This window comes from Oryctolagus cuniculus, chromosome 16, assembly GCF_964237555.1.
Source record: "Oryctolagus cuniculus chromosome 16, mOryCun1.1, whole genome shotgun sequence".
NCBI lineage: Eukaryota > Metazoa > Chordata > Mammalia > Lagomorpha > Leporidae > Oryctolagus > Oryctolagus cuniculus.
In genome coordinates, this window is record NC_091447.1 from 67,974,352 (window position 1) to 67,992,111 (window position 17,760).

General features: G+C 44.4%; 2 protein-coding genes across 2 annotated transcripts; both read left to right on the plus strand.

Annotated features, from left to right (window-relative positions):
- Positions 1-448: 448 nt before the first annotated feature.
- On the plus strand, positions 449-10,476 carry LOC127486435 (olfactory receptor 7C1-like). The gene is made up of 2 exons (XM_070059214.1): positions 449-639; positions 8,216-10,476. Exon 2 carries the CDS (start codon positions 8,232-8,234, stop codon positions 9,168-9,170), a length of 939 nt encoding a protein of 312 aa, XP_069915315.1. The 5' UTR covers positions 449-639; positions 8,216-8,231; the 3' UTR covers positions 9,171-10,476.
- Positions 10,477-14,188: 3,712 nt separating this feature from the next.
- On the plus strand, positions 14,189-17,246 carry LOC100342596 (olfactory receptor 7E178-like). The gene has a single exon (XM_051838077.2). The coding sequence runs from the start codon at positions 15,339-15,341 to the stop codon at positions 16,224-16,226; it is 888 nt and encodes a 295-aa protein (XP_051694037.2). The 5' UTR covers positions 14,189-15,338; the 3' UTR covers positions 16,227-17,246.
- The last annotated feature ends 514 nt before the right edge of the window (positions 17,247-17,760 follow it).

Sequence of the window (17,760 nt, forward strand, 5' to 3'; positions counted from 1 at the left end):
TCCCTAACAAGACCGAGGCCTCACTCCTTCCTCCGCTGTGCCAGTTGGTTGGATGGGGTCCCTGTTGTGGCTTATACTCCTGAATAAACCCTGCTTTTGCAGTTCGGTGTGATTGGGTTGCTGATAGCTTCTTGGGGATCTACTTATCTGGACACAACATCTGCCCTGGGGCTGGAGTTAGAAAATGGGCAGTTGTTTTTTGTAAGGCTTACAGATTTCTGCTTGGGATGATGAAAAGCTAAAAGAACTGGATAGAGGACAGTGTACTGTGGTGGAATGAGAAGGCCATGCCAAGATGGCCACTGGCAAGTGAGTGTCAGTTACACAGGAATGGCTTCAGACAGCACCTGGCAATGGAGGTTGCCTGGCAATGGGCTGTGAATTGTTAGGGCATAAACCACTCCTTGATCGGACTGGCTGCCTCTGCTATTTAAGCTGTTGTGCCAACTGAAATAAATGAGTCTGCGGGCTGCTCACCTCTGGCCTGCTTTCACCCGACTCCCAGGGACTATGTGGTGACTCCATGCGTCTTGCTCCCACCACGCTCCTCCTCTCAGAATGAATCCACAACTTCTGGCGCCCAACGTGACTGAGAGACAGTGTGTCAGACTTGGCGAGGTCCCCCCTTGATTTCAGCAGGTAGGCCCCTCAGTGTTTTGTGTGCTGTTTGGTTCTGTGAGGGTGAGCACAGAACCCCCTCGTATGCCCCTTTCCTTGTCCTTGTCCTTGGTCGAAGTGACCCCAGGTTAGGCACACACTGCCCAGAAGTGTAACACTGCTTTTTGGCTCCTTTTACTTTCAGTTCACCTGGTGAATTCACATAAGGGACTGATCATCCCAGAATTTGGAACTTAGTGATCTTCCCTCACTGGAGAGAGGTGACACCCTGGTGACACCATGTGGGCATATGTCCTTGACCTATCAAATCAAGGAAGTCCCCGCTAAGCACAGGCCATACTTACGATCTTATACACTACTGTCTGTTCGTCTAACGTAGGGAACCCCCTGCATAATGCCATCAGCCACTGAGGTGCTAGGAATTTGTTTTGTTATGGTAGCAGTGCTGCGGGTGTCTTTCCTTTGGCTAGAATTGACGTGGTGCGCTGCTCTTGAGCCCTCAAACGTGGGAAAGTTACCCCCCTCTCAGAAACCCACACAGATTACCAAATATAATGAATGTGTGAGTGATCAGAGCCTGCCACTCCAGGCTGTTGCCTCACAAGCAACAGTTGATGACTTAGGGAGAGAGAGCTCTGACAGTGAAAATGACAGCAGACAACACAGCAATGCCTAGTCAGCCACCCCCCAAATATCCGTGAGATGAACTTAGATAACCTTGAGGCGATAACCCATGTGAGGTCATCCCCAGGCTCTCAGGGCAGCCACATGTTTGCCATTAATCTCGAAGTGGATTCACAATTCAGGCCCTGGATTCCAACACCCGTAAAAAGGCTTCTGCTAACCAAGGGCCAAGGATATGCTTGTGTCTTTCCAGAGAATGCGGGACAGCCCATTTGGGTACTAGCCAGAAACATCAAGCCTGCAACTGACAGTCAACCAGAACCAGCTGGTCAAGACTGAGAGTCCGCCTTGTTAGCAGATGCACCTGCTCCCAATTGTCAAGCTGCTGCCCTAGCAATCTGCCCTGAGGAACTGCCCACAGTCACATCTGCTACTGTCTTTTACCCCACTAGCTCTGGTTAGCCATTTGAACAGCCAACAGCCTGCGTGTAGTCATGCCATTCCTGATTACCATTGTCCCTCATTCCTACCCCCATCTGAGCAAGCACTCCTGTGGTCTCCCATTTCGAGGGCTGGTTAGTCAATGATGGGTAAGATCCCCAGAGGAGAACCTAAGACAGGCACAGCTGCATACGAAGACCACGTAGAAATGGGGTCAGCAATGTAATGGCCAAGGATCATGCCTCCCGGTGCTCAAAAATAAATGAAAAGGGGGAAATGTAGTGGAATGAGAAGGTCGTGCCAAGGTGGCCGCTGGGAAGTGAGTGTCAGTTACTCAGGAATGGCTTTGGAAACCACATGGCAATGGAGCCTGCCTGGCAACAGACTGTGATTAGATGGCTTTGGAACCCAACTAGCAAAGGAGATTGCCTGGCAACAGGCTGTGATTGGCTAGGGCATTAACTGTCCCTTGAGTGGATTGGCTGCCTTGGCTCTATAAGCTGCTGCACCAACTGAAATCAGTGAGTCTGCAATCTGCTCACCTCTTGCCCACTTTCACCCAACTCCCGGTGTCTGTGTCGTGACTCCACACATCTTGTCCCCACCATGCTTCTCCTCTCAGAATGAATCCACAGCAACAGTATACAACATTGGAGTGTATCTTGTGCCACCGAACTATACACTAAGAAATGGTTACAATAGGGGCTGGCATTGTGGCAAAGCTGTTCAACAGTTTCTTGGGTACCTGCATCGTGGAGTGCCTATTCAAGCCCCAGCTATTCCATTTCTCATCCAGCTCCCTGCTATTGCAACCTGGGAGGCAGTGGATGATAGTCCAATTGCTTGGGCCCTTGCCATACACACAGGAAACCAGGATGGAACTTTGGGCTCCTGGGTTCAGCCTGGCCCAGCTCTGGCTGTTGCAGGCATTTTGGGGAGTCAATTAGTGGATGGAAGCTTTCTCTCTATCATACTGCCATTAAAGTAGATCAAAATAACTCAAAGAACTTTTTCAAAAAAAAAAGATTCATTTTTTTATATGAAAGTCAGAGTTAGAGTGAGGAAGTGACAGAGAGAGAGGTCCACTATCTGCTGGTTCACTCCCAAGATGGCTGCAGCAGCCAGAGCTGAGCTGATTTGAAGTCAAGAGCCAAGAGCTTCCTCCAGGTGTCCCACATGGGTGCAGGGGCCCAAGGACCTGGGACATCCCCCACTGCTTTCCCAGGCCATAGCAGAGAAATGGATTGGAAGAGGAGCAGCCAGGACTAGAACTGGTGCCCATATGGGATGCCGAAGCTTCAGACCAGGGCTTTAACCCACTGTACCACAGTGCCAGCTCCCAAGGAACATTTTTGAAAATGGTTAAATGCTGTATTTTGTTATGTATCTGTATGTACACACACACACACACACACAAATATAAAACCATTATAAAGTGTTAACAAATAGTTCAAGAAATAAAATGTGTAATTTTTTATTTGTGATTAACATTTGGTGTATATGTGTGAAATGGTCACTTTTCCATTTAATTATTTATAATCATTGTCTATATTCCCACTAAACTAGGGTCTTTAGCTTTTTACTTGTTAAACTTATTTGATGAAGTATTAAGCCTTTTTACTGTAATGTAAATTTAAAAGATGCTGTCTCAAATCATAAAAATTATATAATATATAATTATATATAATTTATATTATATAATATATAATATATAAGAATATATTATATATAATATATATTATATAGTAATATATTATAATATGATATATATTAACTCTTTCAACTTAATAAATAAATCTTTAAAAAATACAAATATTGAGGCAGTCCTGGTTTAGGCTAGATTTTGACATCACTGCTCCAGTGAATCCTGGGACTCTTTCTACTCAACTATCATCTTATTAAGAATCTAGAAGTCAAAAACGCTGCCATATTTGTCACCAAGAAATGATCTGAGGAAGATTAATTTTTCCCAGAGGTGAAGAATGTGGGAGAGAGCAATTACAGATGTCTTCAGTGTTAGTCTCCCAGGGATAATGAATTGGCAGGGTAGAGACTCCTGTTTGTGTTGTCCCTGTCCTTAGGAGCCAAAATGATCAGAGAATGAACACATCACTGATCAATTATTCTAATCAGCTTCAGAGGGGATACAGCCTCCAGGACACAACTTGGAACTCACTAATTTATAGTCATCAAGGTCCCACACTCGAGACACTCACATCATCTCTAGAAGAAGTGATCCAGGCCCTGTACCACATGCCTGGCTCTATCTCACACTCTGCTGGGGGCCAGACCTTCTGTTTTTATCATCCACCCTCTACAAGAGAAAGAGATTCTAGACATTTGATTCGGTGGGTTCATGCTGCTGAGCCTGCATAGCCTGGTAAGTGTTGAGGAAACTAGGGGAGGGGAAAGGGCATTGCCTATTGTTAAGTATAAGGTAGGGTAAACTCTGTAATGTTCATGGAGAAAGACTTGCTGAATGTAATTTCTGGGAAGGAAGAATGATTAGACTACTCAGTGATAGCGGCCACTGTGTAGTGAGTTTTCACTTTGGTTGTGTTTTGTTTGTGGGCATGGTTGAGAAGATGATGAGAGGTGCTAGTCTTTGTTGGCCATTTCACTGCCCTGGACCACATGGTCTACTGTTGTGATTTCCAGTCCAATTTGCACAGATGGATGCCCCAAGGTCCTGATAGAACTGTAGATTTTTAACAGCAAAGTCCTGGACCCTTCTAGATCTATTCTCTTATTACCTGACCCGAGAACTCCAAATCCTCCATTCTCCACCACCCCCAGACCAAGCCTTCTGAATTCTGTGACCCACACTTGCTTAGGAACATTTCCTGCTTTCCAGAAAGACCTGTCCTTGTCCTTCTCTCTTAACCCTTATCCAGGGCTCTTATTAGATTCCTTCAAGAAAGCAGAGGCTGGATTCCCTAGCACCTTGGACTGTGGTACAGAAATCCTTGGTTGGGCTGTGAGAGGAAAAGGGAAGGACACAGGCAAGCCCAATGCCATGTTCCCTCTTGACATCCCCTGCTTTAATTCTTGGGGATGGCAGGGGTGCACTGGAACCCACCATATCCCTTTCCCGTGATTTCCCTTGATTTCCTTGTGCACCTCTCTTGATGCTTGTCTTTCTTAGGCAACATAATTCTTCAGTGGTTCCCTTCAATTCAAATGATGTGAAGACTCCCCATATGTTATGTCTACCCCAAACTCATCTTTCCCTCCAGGTACCAGCAATAATTGTAATTCATATCACATTAGTCCTTTGATTGTATTCATTCATTCATTCTCTCTCCAGCCCTCCCTGTATTTTATTCCCTTCACAGCCCCATTCTCTGTGCAATTTCCCTTTCCAGGTTCTGAGATGTCATCTGTGCCCATCTCTCCAACATCATTCTTGATCGTTCTCATCTACCACTTTCTACTTAAGAGTAAAGTGCGCCAGCACCGCAGCTCACTAGGCTAATGCTCCGCCTTGCAGCGCCGGCACACCGGGTTCTAGTCCCGGTCGGGGCGCCAGATTCTGTCCCGGTTGCCCTTCTTCCAGGCCAGCTCTCTGCTGTGGCCAGGGAGTGCAGTGGAGGATGGCCCAAGTCCTTGGGCCCTGCACCCCATGGGAGACCAGGATAAGTACCTGGCTCCTGTCATCGGATCAGCGCAGTGCGCCGGCTGCAGCATGCTGCCCGCAGTGGCCATTGGAGGGTGAACCAATGGCAAAGGAAGACTTTTCTCTCTCTCTCTCTCTCTCTCACTGTCCACTCTGCCTGTCAAAAAAAAAAAAAAAAAAAAAAAAAAAAAAAAAAAAAAAGAGCAAAGTGCCTGAACACTTTGCTTCTTGCTTCTTGCATTCAGACATCTCTCATCCCTCTTCTCAATTTAGAGCTCCTCTCTGTATTCCACACAGTAATCCACCTTACCACTTAATTCTCTGTGTTACAATTACTGTTTTCTGCAACTATCTCTGCACCTTGGAGGCTGGACCATGAATACAAAGGCCACACTCTTAATCTTCATATCACAACAGCTTACACAAAGCCTGGCCCAGACTCCTTTCTTGCAGAATGGTTTCCAGGACTTGTTCAGTGACTGACAAGCTGCCTCATTCATTCTTTTTCTTAAAGATTTATTTATTTATTTGAACATCAGAGTTACACAGAGAAAGGAGAGGCAGAGAGAGAGCAAGCGAGCGAGCTCCAGGAGCCAGGAGCTTCCTCGGGTCTCCCATGTGAATGCAAGGGTCCAAGAACTTGGGTCATCTTCTACTATCATAGGCCGAAGCAGAGAGCTGGATGGGAAGCGGAGCAGCTGGTATTCAAACCGGTACCCATATGGGATGCCGGCGCTTCAGGCCAGGGTATTAACACACTGCGCCACAGCGCTAGCCCTCATTTATTCTTTGGTTATTCCTAACATAGTTTAGCACAACTGCCCTCTGACTCTAGGCAGTAAAAGTAGAATAGGGCATACTCATTTGATGCATGGACAAAGGGACTAGGATGAATGTGACTATCCTCTGAGCTTCTGATGTCTAACCCTTGGTCCAAAGGTAGGCAGAAAGTTTCTAATACATGGGCAGTTTAAGATATTCCTAACCATCATGTCATGACTCATTTGAATCATCATTTGGCTGGTGCTATTTTTAAATATATACCAAGATTCATTGATTTGAAAGGCAGAGTGTCAGAGGGAGAGGGGCATGTGCATGTGCACACACACACACAAACACACATGAGAGAGAGAGAGAGAGAGAGAGAGAAAGAGAGAGAAAGAGAGAGATCTTCCATCCATTAGTTCACTTCCCAAATGGCTGCAATAGTCAAGGCTGGGCCACACCAAAGCTGGGAGCCAGGAATTCCATAGGGGTCTTCCATGTGGGTGGCAGAGCTTTCCCAGGTGTATTAGCCGGGAGCTGAATTGGAAGCAGGGCAGCCAGAATGGATGATGGCAATGCAAGTGTTGTGCTACAATGCTGCACTCCACAATTATGTTTTCCACTGTACATTTTTCATTGTCTTAACTTTTTAATGTAGACTAAAAGAATAAGATTTGATTATCCCAGAAATAGAACCTTTCTCTGGCCAAATAATTACTTTCATGAAAATAGTTCTAAAACCTGAATGTTCACATGGACCATATGATAAAACTTCATAACTTCATGGAAAATGGAAATAAGGGACAAATTTATTTTTGTGAGGATCTACAAGTGCTTAAGGAAATAGAATAAATAAGAGAGGGCTCACTGACTCTTAGAAATCTCACATGCAATTTCTGTCATCTGTAAGCCAGCCACCTTGTTAGTAATTTTTCCCGACAGCATCCTGAACAGAATCAGAAAGACAGTGCCAGAAAGACATCTCAAGATTTTAGCAGAGAGTAATACATCTTGATGTTCACTTTAGAAAGATGTGTTATCAGGCTGGACACTTGGAAGGAAGTCCCTGCAATAGACCTAGCAGGGAATGGAATTGTTTTATTTTGCAATGCTGTTGATGATATGAACATGCAGAGTACATTCCAGGGAACACCAGAATCCTGGCCATGGCCCATCTGTTCAATAAAATAAGTAAGGCAGGTGGGCATTTGATGCAGTGGTTAGTTAAGATGTTTTTTTGGGGGATGCCTGCATCCTACATCACAGAGCCTGGGCTGAGTTCTGGCTCTGCTCCTAATGCTAGCTTCCTGCTAATATGCACACCTCTCTCCTCCCTCCTCCCCTTTCTTCCTTCCTTTACCTTGGAAAGTAAGTCATCATCCTACTTATCCTGCAATATTTTATCTAGATATTGTCCCTGCTCTCACATTTTCTTACTACCCAGATGTGGTTTTCTGGTTTCAGATGTGCCCCAGACAAGCAAGATGGCCAATACCTTTCCTTTAGATCACTGGGCTTCTTATGTGTTAGTGAAGATGTGGGCTATTTTATCCCTAAGATCTAAAATTGCTTTTTGTTGTCCTTGACTCTAAGTCAGATATAAAGGGAATAGGTGAGGGTCCAGTACTGTTGCATAGTGACTAAAGCCACCACCTGTAGTGCCAGATTGCATATGGGCACTGGTTCGAGTCCCGACTGCTCCACTTCCCATCTAGCTCTCTGATATGGCCTGGGAAAGCAGTGGAAGGTAGCCCAAGTGCTTGAGCCCCTGCATCCATGTGGGAGACCTGGAAGAAGCTCCTGTCTCCTCGCTTCGGATCTGCACAGCTCCAGCAGCTGTGGCCATCTAGGGAGTGGACCAGTGGATGGAAGACCTCTCTCTTGCCTCTGCCTCTTTGTAACTCTGCCTTTCAAATAAAACAACACACACACAAAACCAAAGGGAATAGATTTGTCTCCCAGAGGCTAATGGACAGAGATTGGTCAGCATTACAAAATGTTGCCTATAACAAGAGACAGACTAAAATTCCTAAGTTTTGTAACAGTAAGATTGTTTTCCTCAATACTTCACCTCAAGAATTGAAAATTCAGAGAGAATTGAAAGGCTGCTCATTGTCTATTTCACATGCCTTCTTTTCCTGAATTGTTTAGCTGATGTGTCAACAACATGGAACCAGGAAATCGAACAAGTATTTTAGGATTTTTACTCCTGGGCTTTTCTCAAGACTCAAAGCACCAGCCTCTGCTATTTGGTTTGTTCCTGCTCATGCTTGTGGTCACGGTGCTTGGAAACCTGCTCATCATCCTGGCCATCGGCTCCCATGCCCGCCTCCACACGCCCATGTACTTCTTCCTCTCCAACCTGTCCTTGGCTGACATCTGTTTCATCTCTACAACCATCCCAAAGATGCTGCAGGACATCAAGACTCAGAACTATTCCATCACCTTCGCAGGCTGCATCACTCAAATGTACTTCTTCATGGTTTTTGGGGGCATGGACACACTTCTCCTCACCTGGATGGCCTACGATCGCTTTGTGGCCATCTGCCACCCCTTGCACTACCCAGTCATCATGAATCCCCGTCTCTGTGGCCTGCTGGTTCTTGTGTCCTGGTGCATCAGTCTGTCGTGTGCCCTGATCCAGACCCTGTTGATGCTGAGGCTGTCCTTCTGCACCAGGTGGGTAGTTGCACACTTTTACTGTGAACTTGCTCAGGTCCTGGTACTTGCCTGCTCTGACACATTCATCAATTACACCCTGCTCTACGTGGTGACTGCTCTTCTTGGCTTTGTTCCCCTCTCAGGGATCCTTTTCTCCTATATGCGAATTGTCTCCTCCATTCTGAAAATTCCATCGACTGGTGGAAGATACAAAGCATTCTCCACCTGTGGGTCTCATCTAACTGTGGTTTCTCTGTTCTATGGGACAGGCCTTGGGGTGTATCTCAGTTCTGATGCCTCATCCTCTTCCTGGAAGGGCATGGTGGCCTCGGTGATGTACACTGTGGTCACTCCCATGTTGAACCCCTTCATCTACAGCCTGAGGAACACGGACATTAAGAGAGCTTTACAAAGTCTTCTCGGGTTCACACTCCATGTTCAGTGATGGGAACATCGTTCCTGGATTTGGGAGCTGCCGGAAGTCACAGCAGTGGAACAAAAATATTCTGCCTCTGAACTGTACAGAGTTTTGATGCTTACCCACTCTGTTTCTCTGTCTTCAGTCAAAACTACCCTGTGAGTACTTGGTGTGAAGCGTATGGTGATTGCTGTTACCCTCAGTCTACTCCCTTCTACCCTTCCCTTTACATTTTTACATTATTACACCTTGGTTGGAGTTTGCACTCCTGCATGTCAATACAATCATTCAAGTGAGATTCAGAAACTACTGCTTTTAAGTGAATTCACTTTACCATTAACCAGAGCTGCTGCTTACCAAATTCATTCACTCGACAATATTTACTGGAATCTATAGTGTACCAGATCTTCTAGGTACCTGGGATACAGCTGTGAAAAAATTTGGGTGATTGGATACTGGGTACCAAAATATAGTGAGAGAGAAGTAAGAAATTCTAGTGCTCTACATTACAGTGGGGTGACTATCATTCACAACAGTATTTTATGAAGGAGTAGAACACAGGAGCTTATAGGTTCCAAATACAAAGAAAGCATAAGGCAATGGAAACCTAGCTACCTTATGTGAGTGTGTTGTCTATATGAATTAAACATTATACTTGGGGCTGGTGCAGTGGTGTAGTGAGTAAAGCTGTTGCCTGTGGTGCTGGTGTCCCACGTGGGTGCAGGTTTGAATCCTGACTCTGATCCAGCTCCCTGCTAATGTGGATGTTGTATACACTCCCAGATATCACTCAGCTGTAAAAAAGAATGAAATTCTGTCTTTCACAACAAAATGGATGCAACTGGAAATCATCATACTTAGTGAAATAAGCCTATCCCCACAAGACCAATACATATGTGTTTCATGATCTGTGATAACTATTATAGTACACAAAATGTATGTATGATTATTTGCATTGCAATATGCATAAAATTATTCATGTACATTAACTGTTGGGAGGAAATGGCTTAAAGTCTAAATGAACTTAATTATCTTATAAACACACAGGAAATATTTAGGTGTTACTTTGTCATTGGTTCTATTTTACTGAAAAAATTATGAATGATTAAATGACAAAAAACCGCGAATATGGGTGAAATGGTCATTTTTCCATTCAATTGTTGTTTAAAGCTATTATCTATATTCTTACTAAACTATATTCTTTTTGCTTTTTACTTAAGCTTCATATTCAGTGAAGTAGTAAGCCAGTGTACTGTAATGTAAATTTAAAATATGTCATCTCAAAAACTAAAAACAAAGAAAGGTAAAAGGAAGGACGGTAGGAAGGAGGGAAAAAGGGAGGGAGGGAGGAGGGGAATTTCATTATGTTCTTAGACTTACATCCACAAATCATATTGAATCTGTTTAATTAAAATTAAAATGAACATAATAAAAGACCTTTGAAGTCTTCCCATGACCCACTTCCCCTCCCTCCACTTTCTCACCTTCCAATATACCCATGAGCATAGGCTCATAAGATGACATATTCCATTTAGATGACACCTCATGGTTCTGTTTATTCAACAAGAAATTCTCATCTGCTTTAGAATAGAGGCCCTCGGGAGATCTGACCACAGGAGAGCTTTAGGCTAAGCAGAAAATGCTTAGGTTTCTGAAGGACCTTCCTGAGAATTAGGAAACTTCAGGGTTACAGATTCTGGCCTCAATGAAGGGGAATTTCCACAGTGCCTCCAGGCAGCAATGGAGAACTCTGGCTACAGCCAGAGATTTCTCTCTTCTAGATTAGGCCTCTCTGCAAGGTCACCAGGTTATAAGCTTGGAGCTCTTAGCCTTGGCCAAGGCAGTGATGGCTCTGAGGGCCTCCCAGTCACTTCGGAGTCCTCATCTGGACCCAGATTCAGTTCCCAAGCTTTCTATCATCCACAAACATCATTCAACACAGTGATGCTGGGGCCAATATTGTAGCACAGCAGGTTAAATCACCAACCCCAATGCTAGCATCTCATGTGACTGCAGGTTCCTGTCCTTGCTGCCCACTTCTGGTCCAGCTCTGTGCAACTGTACCTGAGAAGGCAGTGGGTGATGACCCAAGTGCCTGGGCTCCTGCCATCGGTCTCGGTGTGGAGACCTGGATGGAATTCCAGGCTCCTGGCTTTGGCCTGGCCCAGCTCTAGCAGTTGTGGCCTTTTGGGGAGTGAACCAGGGGATGGGTGATCCCTGTCTGTGTCTCTGCCTCTCTGTAACTCTGCCTTTCAAATAAATAAATTTTTTCAGAAAAATGAAAAATAGAAAATACCTCCTAAATGCTAGTTATTGTTTAATGATTCAGATAGCACCATGCACTAATGCCATCTATGGGATCAGTGATAATGTATGATTTTATGTATTTGGTCCAAGTATACATATTAAATCTTTTTTTTTGACAGGCAGAGTGGACAGTGAGAGAGAGAAACAGAGAGAAAAGTCTTCCTTTTTGCCATTGTTTCACCCTCCAATGGCCATGGCAGCACCACGCTGATCCGATGGCAGGAGCTAGGTACTTCTCCTGGTCTCCCATGGGGTGCAGGACCCAAGGACTTGGGCCATTCTCCACTGCACTCCCTGGCCACAGCAGAGAACTGGCCTGGAAGAGGGGCAACCAGGACAGAATCTGGCGCCCCGACTGGGACTAGAACCCGGGGTGCTGGCGCCACAAGGTGGAGGATTAGCCTAGTGAGCCAGGGCGCCGGCCACTTATTAAAATTTAAAGTACACCAGGTCCTGGTTAGGATCAATATTGGACAAGAATTTTAAAAGGTAGCCCACTTTTTTGAGTATGTATCTCGTTTCATAAAAGCACAAAATCAGAAAAATGGTGAAAATTTATGAAGATGAATGGAGCATAAAAAAACTTTCTCATTATGAACATTGCATTTAATATATTTTTAAAGATTTATTTATTTGGAAAGCAGAATTATAGAGGCAGAAGCAGAGAGAGAGAGAGAGAGAGAGAGTTAGGTCTTCCATCTGCAGGTTAACTCCCCAGTTGGCTGCAATGGCTGGAGCTGCACTGATCTGCAGCCAGGAGCCAGGACCTTCTTCCAGGTCCCGTATGGGTGCAGGGGCCCAAGCACCTGGGCCATCTTTGACTATTTCCCAAGACACAGCAGAGAGCTGGATTAGGAGTGGAGCAGCAAGGACTCAAACCAGCACCCATATGGATGCTGGCACTGCAGGCGTTGGCTTTACACGCTATGCCTCAGCACTGGCCCCTGCATTGAATAAAATCCAGATACTGCACCCCCAGCAATCAATAGAAATGATCAATATTTTATATTTGGGATTTTTTGCATAGTATTTGAATAAAACAGGGCTGAAAGTTATTTTCCTCTGATTAGGATGAAAGGTGGAGTGACGCTGTTTATATTTTGTCTTAAACATTTTACTGCAATCATGAACTTATCACACATATTCCTGTTCTTCTAACACTCTTTAGGTGAGTGTCCCTAAAGTTAACTATATACAGGAAAGAAAATGAACAATGAAACAATGCTAAGAAGGTTGATTTTTTTGCCACTAAGAAATATTGCTGAAATGTATGGATCTCAAAAATAGAAACCTCACTTGTAAATTGCTCTAATCCAAAATATAGACACAGGGCTGGCTACTGGATGCTTATTTCCTTTTCTTTTTATTGTGGAACTTGCATTATGAATATATTGCTCTGCTGACAGTCTCCTGTGAGACCCTCTTGTGCTCTCTACTTCTCTTCATTCGTTCCCTTTGGTTCCTTTGATTTTGTAATTCCAGGGGCTCAGTCCTTAAGCTGACTGATGTTTCCTCTCTCATAGAGTGCTCCTGAGCACTATACTGAACACTTCACATACCTACCGTGTTATTTATCACTATTTCTCCATTTGCTTTAAAAAAAGATCTATTTATTTGAAAGGCAGAATTACAGAGATAGGAGAGTGAGAGAGAGAAAGAGAGAGAGAAGGAGAGTGAGAGTGAGAGTGAGAGAGAGAGAGAGAGAGAGAGAGAAATCTTCCATCTGCTGGTTCACTCCCCCAAATGGCCACAATGGCCATTATTGGGCCAGGCCTAAACCAGGATCTAGGAACCTCATCCAGGTGTCCCATATGGGTGGCAGGAACCCAACTACTAGGGCCACTTTCTGTTGCTTTCCCAGGCACATTAGAAGGGACTTGAATGGGGAATGGAGCATCCAGGACTTGAACTGGCCCCTATATGGATGCCAGTGTTGCAGGTGGCAGCTTAACTTGTTATTTCACAATGCCAGCCCCTCTGTTTGCTTTTTATATCTCTTTATTGTTATTCACATTCTGCTCACCACTCCAATGAGCCCCAAAACACTTCACAGGTAAGTTTTAAAGAAAACTATTTAAGGATCCCTAAATCAGTACTGGCACAAGAAGCTTGTATTTTGCTGCAGTGAATGAAGCCTCAGGTGGGGAAGCTTGCAACAGGTGTCACAGTGCCTGGTTCAGGTCTCGACCACTCCACTTCTGATCCAATTCCTGCTCATGTGCATCCTGGAGGCAGCACGGATTCCAATAAAATGAAAAATGAATAAGAATGTAGTAAAATACTTACAGAAGCTTCTTTCCCACAGACTTATAACATGAACAATTATTGTTCCTCATTTATAGATAAGGAAACTGCTCAAGTGCATTTATATTCTTTTCTGGAATTCTTTGTTTTACACTTCTTTTCTTGATTCAATCACAGTGTGAACTACTAATGTAATAAAGTCAAGTTGCCTTGAGGCAGCCAGAATTAGAGAATTGCAACCAATGAATCAAGAAGGTATAACATGAAAATATTTGAATTATGCACAGGAAGTTTGGGACTCCAGTGGCCTTGCCCTTCCCTGATACCAAATATCTCAACTTAAATAAGGGCACTTATGATCATAAAAACTATAAAGCAGTCTTACCAGGTCTCTATAGAAAAGAGAGGAAAAATGGAAACAATATTTAAGGAAGACACAGCTCTCACATAGCAGATCATACAGGGTAGATGAGAGCATGAGAGCAAAGGGAATAGATAAAAACATGAATAAAATTTTAAAAATTCAGGTATTTCTAAATAGTCCATTATTGCTAAATATTGGACAGGTAAGAATACACTAATATAACATTTATGGTCAGTGGTTTCATATGGTCATTTGCATTTAGTTAAAGCATACTTATGAACGTCTGATATCCACTGGTGATGAGGATGGATGTACTTGGTGACTTTAAAGAGACAAACAGGAGTGATTAAGATGTCCTCCTCCCACCTGGGGTACCTGGGTTGGATTCCTGGCTCTGGGCTGTGACTCGGCTTCCTGCCAGTGCAGACTGTGAGAGGAAGAGGTGACAGCACAAGCAGTCAGGCCCCTGCTACCCATGTGGGAGACCTGGGTTGAGTTCCAGCTCCCAGCCTCTGCATTGGTCTGCCACACACAGTGCAGGCATCTGGGGAGTCTCCTTGTGTGTCAGCCTTTCAGAGCAAAAGAGACAATGGAGAGAAACCAGAAAACCTAAGAATGCTGAAACCCTGACACACAATAGTTTCCAATCATGAAGCAAGTGCAATTTAGAGTCTAGATAATGCAGTCCTAACTTTACAGAGTACTTTTAAATATTTTCAGTCAAGTGAGCTTTTATCATGGCCTGAGAAGAAAATAAGATATATTCGATTGCTCTTCATTTCCTTGAATTAGAATGATGTCCTACAGGGGGAAAATGCACTTGCTATTCGATTCTGTTAGAAGACTTGATTGCATTTGGTTGTGATCATAGACAGTGCTCAACTCAGGTGAGTGTCTAAAGCAGGTGTGCATAGATGGAGAAGAGGAACACAGAAACCAATCAGAAGGAGCTCCAGGAAGACTAAGTCTGTCACTGTGGAGGACGATGGCAGAGGTTGTATGTCTCCAAGTGTGAAACAGAGGTGGTGGTCTTGAAAAAGATGTAAAAGACACCTCAAAAGATTAAGAATTTCAAAATTGTATTGTCCCCCCAAATTTTTAAAATCAATTTATTCTAAGAACCTTAGAGTTACTCATGTGCTATACCCATAATGGGTTGAGTTGAAAATATAGGCATGGGCCATGAGCCATTTGTTCCTATACTAATGCTATTTTCTTTTCAAAGATTCCCAGGTTACATTGAAACACAAAATGTCACATGGGTCTCCTAATTCCATCTCATGGGCTTCTCAGAGATGACAGAGCTGCAGCCCCTCCTCTTTGGGCTGGTCCTGTCCATGTACCTGGTCATGGTGCTCGGGAATTTGCTCATTGTCCTTGCTGTCAGCTCAGACTCCCACCTCCACTCCCCCACGTACTTCTTCCTCTGCAACCTGTCCTTGGCTGATGTGGGTTTCACCTCCACCACAGTTCCCAAGGCGATTGTGGACATCCACACTCACAGCACAGCCATCTCCTATGTGGCCTGCCTGATGCAGATGTCTCTCTCTGTTATCTGTGGATGCATGGATGGTTTGCTTCTGACAATGCTGCCCTATGACTGGTTTGTTGCCATCTGTCACCCCCTGCATTACCAGGCCATCATGAATCCCGGCCACTGTGGCTTCTTAGTTTTGGTGTCCTTTGGGGCCAGCCTTCTGTATTCCCTGCTGCAGAACTTGATGGTCTTAAGGGATTCCTGCTTCAAGAAAGTGGAAATTTCTAATTTCTTCTGTGAGCCTACTCAGCTTCTCATCCTCACTCCCTCCGACCCCTTCACCAATGACATATTCACATATCTTGTTGGCATCATCTATGGTTTTCTCCCTATCACAGGGATCCCCCTCTCTTACTATAACATTGTGTCCTCCATTCTGAGAATCCCCTCAGCAGGTGGGAAGTACAAAGCCTTCTCTACCTGTGGCTCTCATGTGTCAGTCATTTGCTTATTTTATGGAACAGGCCTTGGAGTTTATCTCAGTTCAACTTTCTCACTTTCTCCGGGGGAGGGTGCCTGGGCTTCAGTGGTGTACACTCTGGTCACCCCCATGCTCAACCCCTTTATCTACAGCCTGAGGAACAGGGACTTGAAGAGAGCCATACAGAAGCTCCTCAGCAACACAGCCTAATTTCTGTCCTTGTGCCATGCGTTTGGACTGCAGGTTGAAAAAGGAAGCAAAACTAATCATCTAGAAGTACAAGTCTCACCTCTAACTACATGATGTATGAGGCTCTCGTCTCTCTAAATTTTGTGTCTGCATATTGTTTCTTTTGCCATTTTGGAGAGTATTACAGATTTTTTATACATCTTAACCATTGCATGCCTGAATCCTACTTTAGCTCTGCAGAACTCTCTGTGGTTTATTATTGATGATCCAGGAATCCTGGACGAATGAACAACCCTTTCTGCATTTTTCTAGTTTACATCTTTTCCATAATTCTTCTGTACTTTTCATCACATTTTGATCCTATGTAACTTATTTGTGCTAGTTTTTAGTGTGGACCCCTGTCACTGCTCCTTTTTCAGCAGGGTTGTTCACCTAATCACAGGCCTGGGTCCTGCCACCAGAGATTCTGATTTTTCCAACTTCTGTGAAGACTGAAGTGAAATTTATTTGGAAGGCAGAGTTACACACACACACAGGGGGGTGGGGAGTTAAGAGATAGAGAGGGAGATCTTTTATCCACTTGCTCACTCCCCAAATGGCTGCAATGGCCTTGGCTGGGCCAGGCCTAAGCCAGAGTCAGGAGCTTCTTCTAGGTCTCCCCCATGAGTGGCAGGGACCTACACATTTAGGTCATCCTCCTTTGCTTTCCCAGGTGCATTAGCAGGGAGCTGGAACAGAAGTGGAGCAGCCAGGATTTGAACTGGCACCCATATGGGATGCCAGGGCTGCAGGCAGCAGCTTAACCCACTTTGCCTCAGCTAAAGCCCTTGGCATGAGCATTTATAAGGTACCCTAGAGATATTCTGAAAAGTCTGTAGTGTTTTAGGAGCTTCATTGTATGTGATAAGTCAATTCTCCTTTGCTGCTTTCAGGATTCTCTTTTTTTTTTCTGCAACATGGATATTTTGATTATCATTTGGCTTAGTGGTAGTCCTTTGGATTAATTTTCATTGGAGTTAACTGAGGTTTTATAATGTGTATATGGACTTCCTTCTTGAAATTTAGAAAGCTCCAAATAGGAGTCACTGTTTCTTAAAAATGGCTCTCTACTGTACCCCATTTCTGTATTCTTATTGTGTAATTTCCATAAGGCATACGGAATATAGGGCATATCTCCTTATGGTATCCCATACATCCCTCTAGTTTTATTCACTTTTCTTCATTATTTTTCTTATGCTCCTGTGACTAGATAATTTCAAATAAAAAAATCTGAATCTGAACACTGGAGGTTGGGAGTCATGGAATAAGTGAAAGTGTTCAGGATGAAAAGATAGGGGAAAAGGCCAGCACTGTGGCACAGTGAGTAAAGCTGCTGCCTGCAACACCAGCATCCCACATGGGTGCCAGTTTCAGCCCTGGCTGCTCCACTTCCAGTCCAGCCCCCTCCTAATGCACCTGGGAAAGCAGTGGAGGTGGGCCCAAGTGCTTGGGCCCCAGTGCCTGTATGGGAGATCTGAAAGAAGCTCCTGAATCCTGGCTTTGGCCTGTCCCAGCT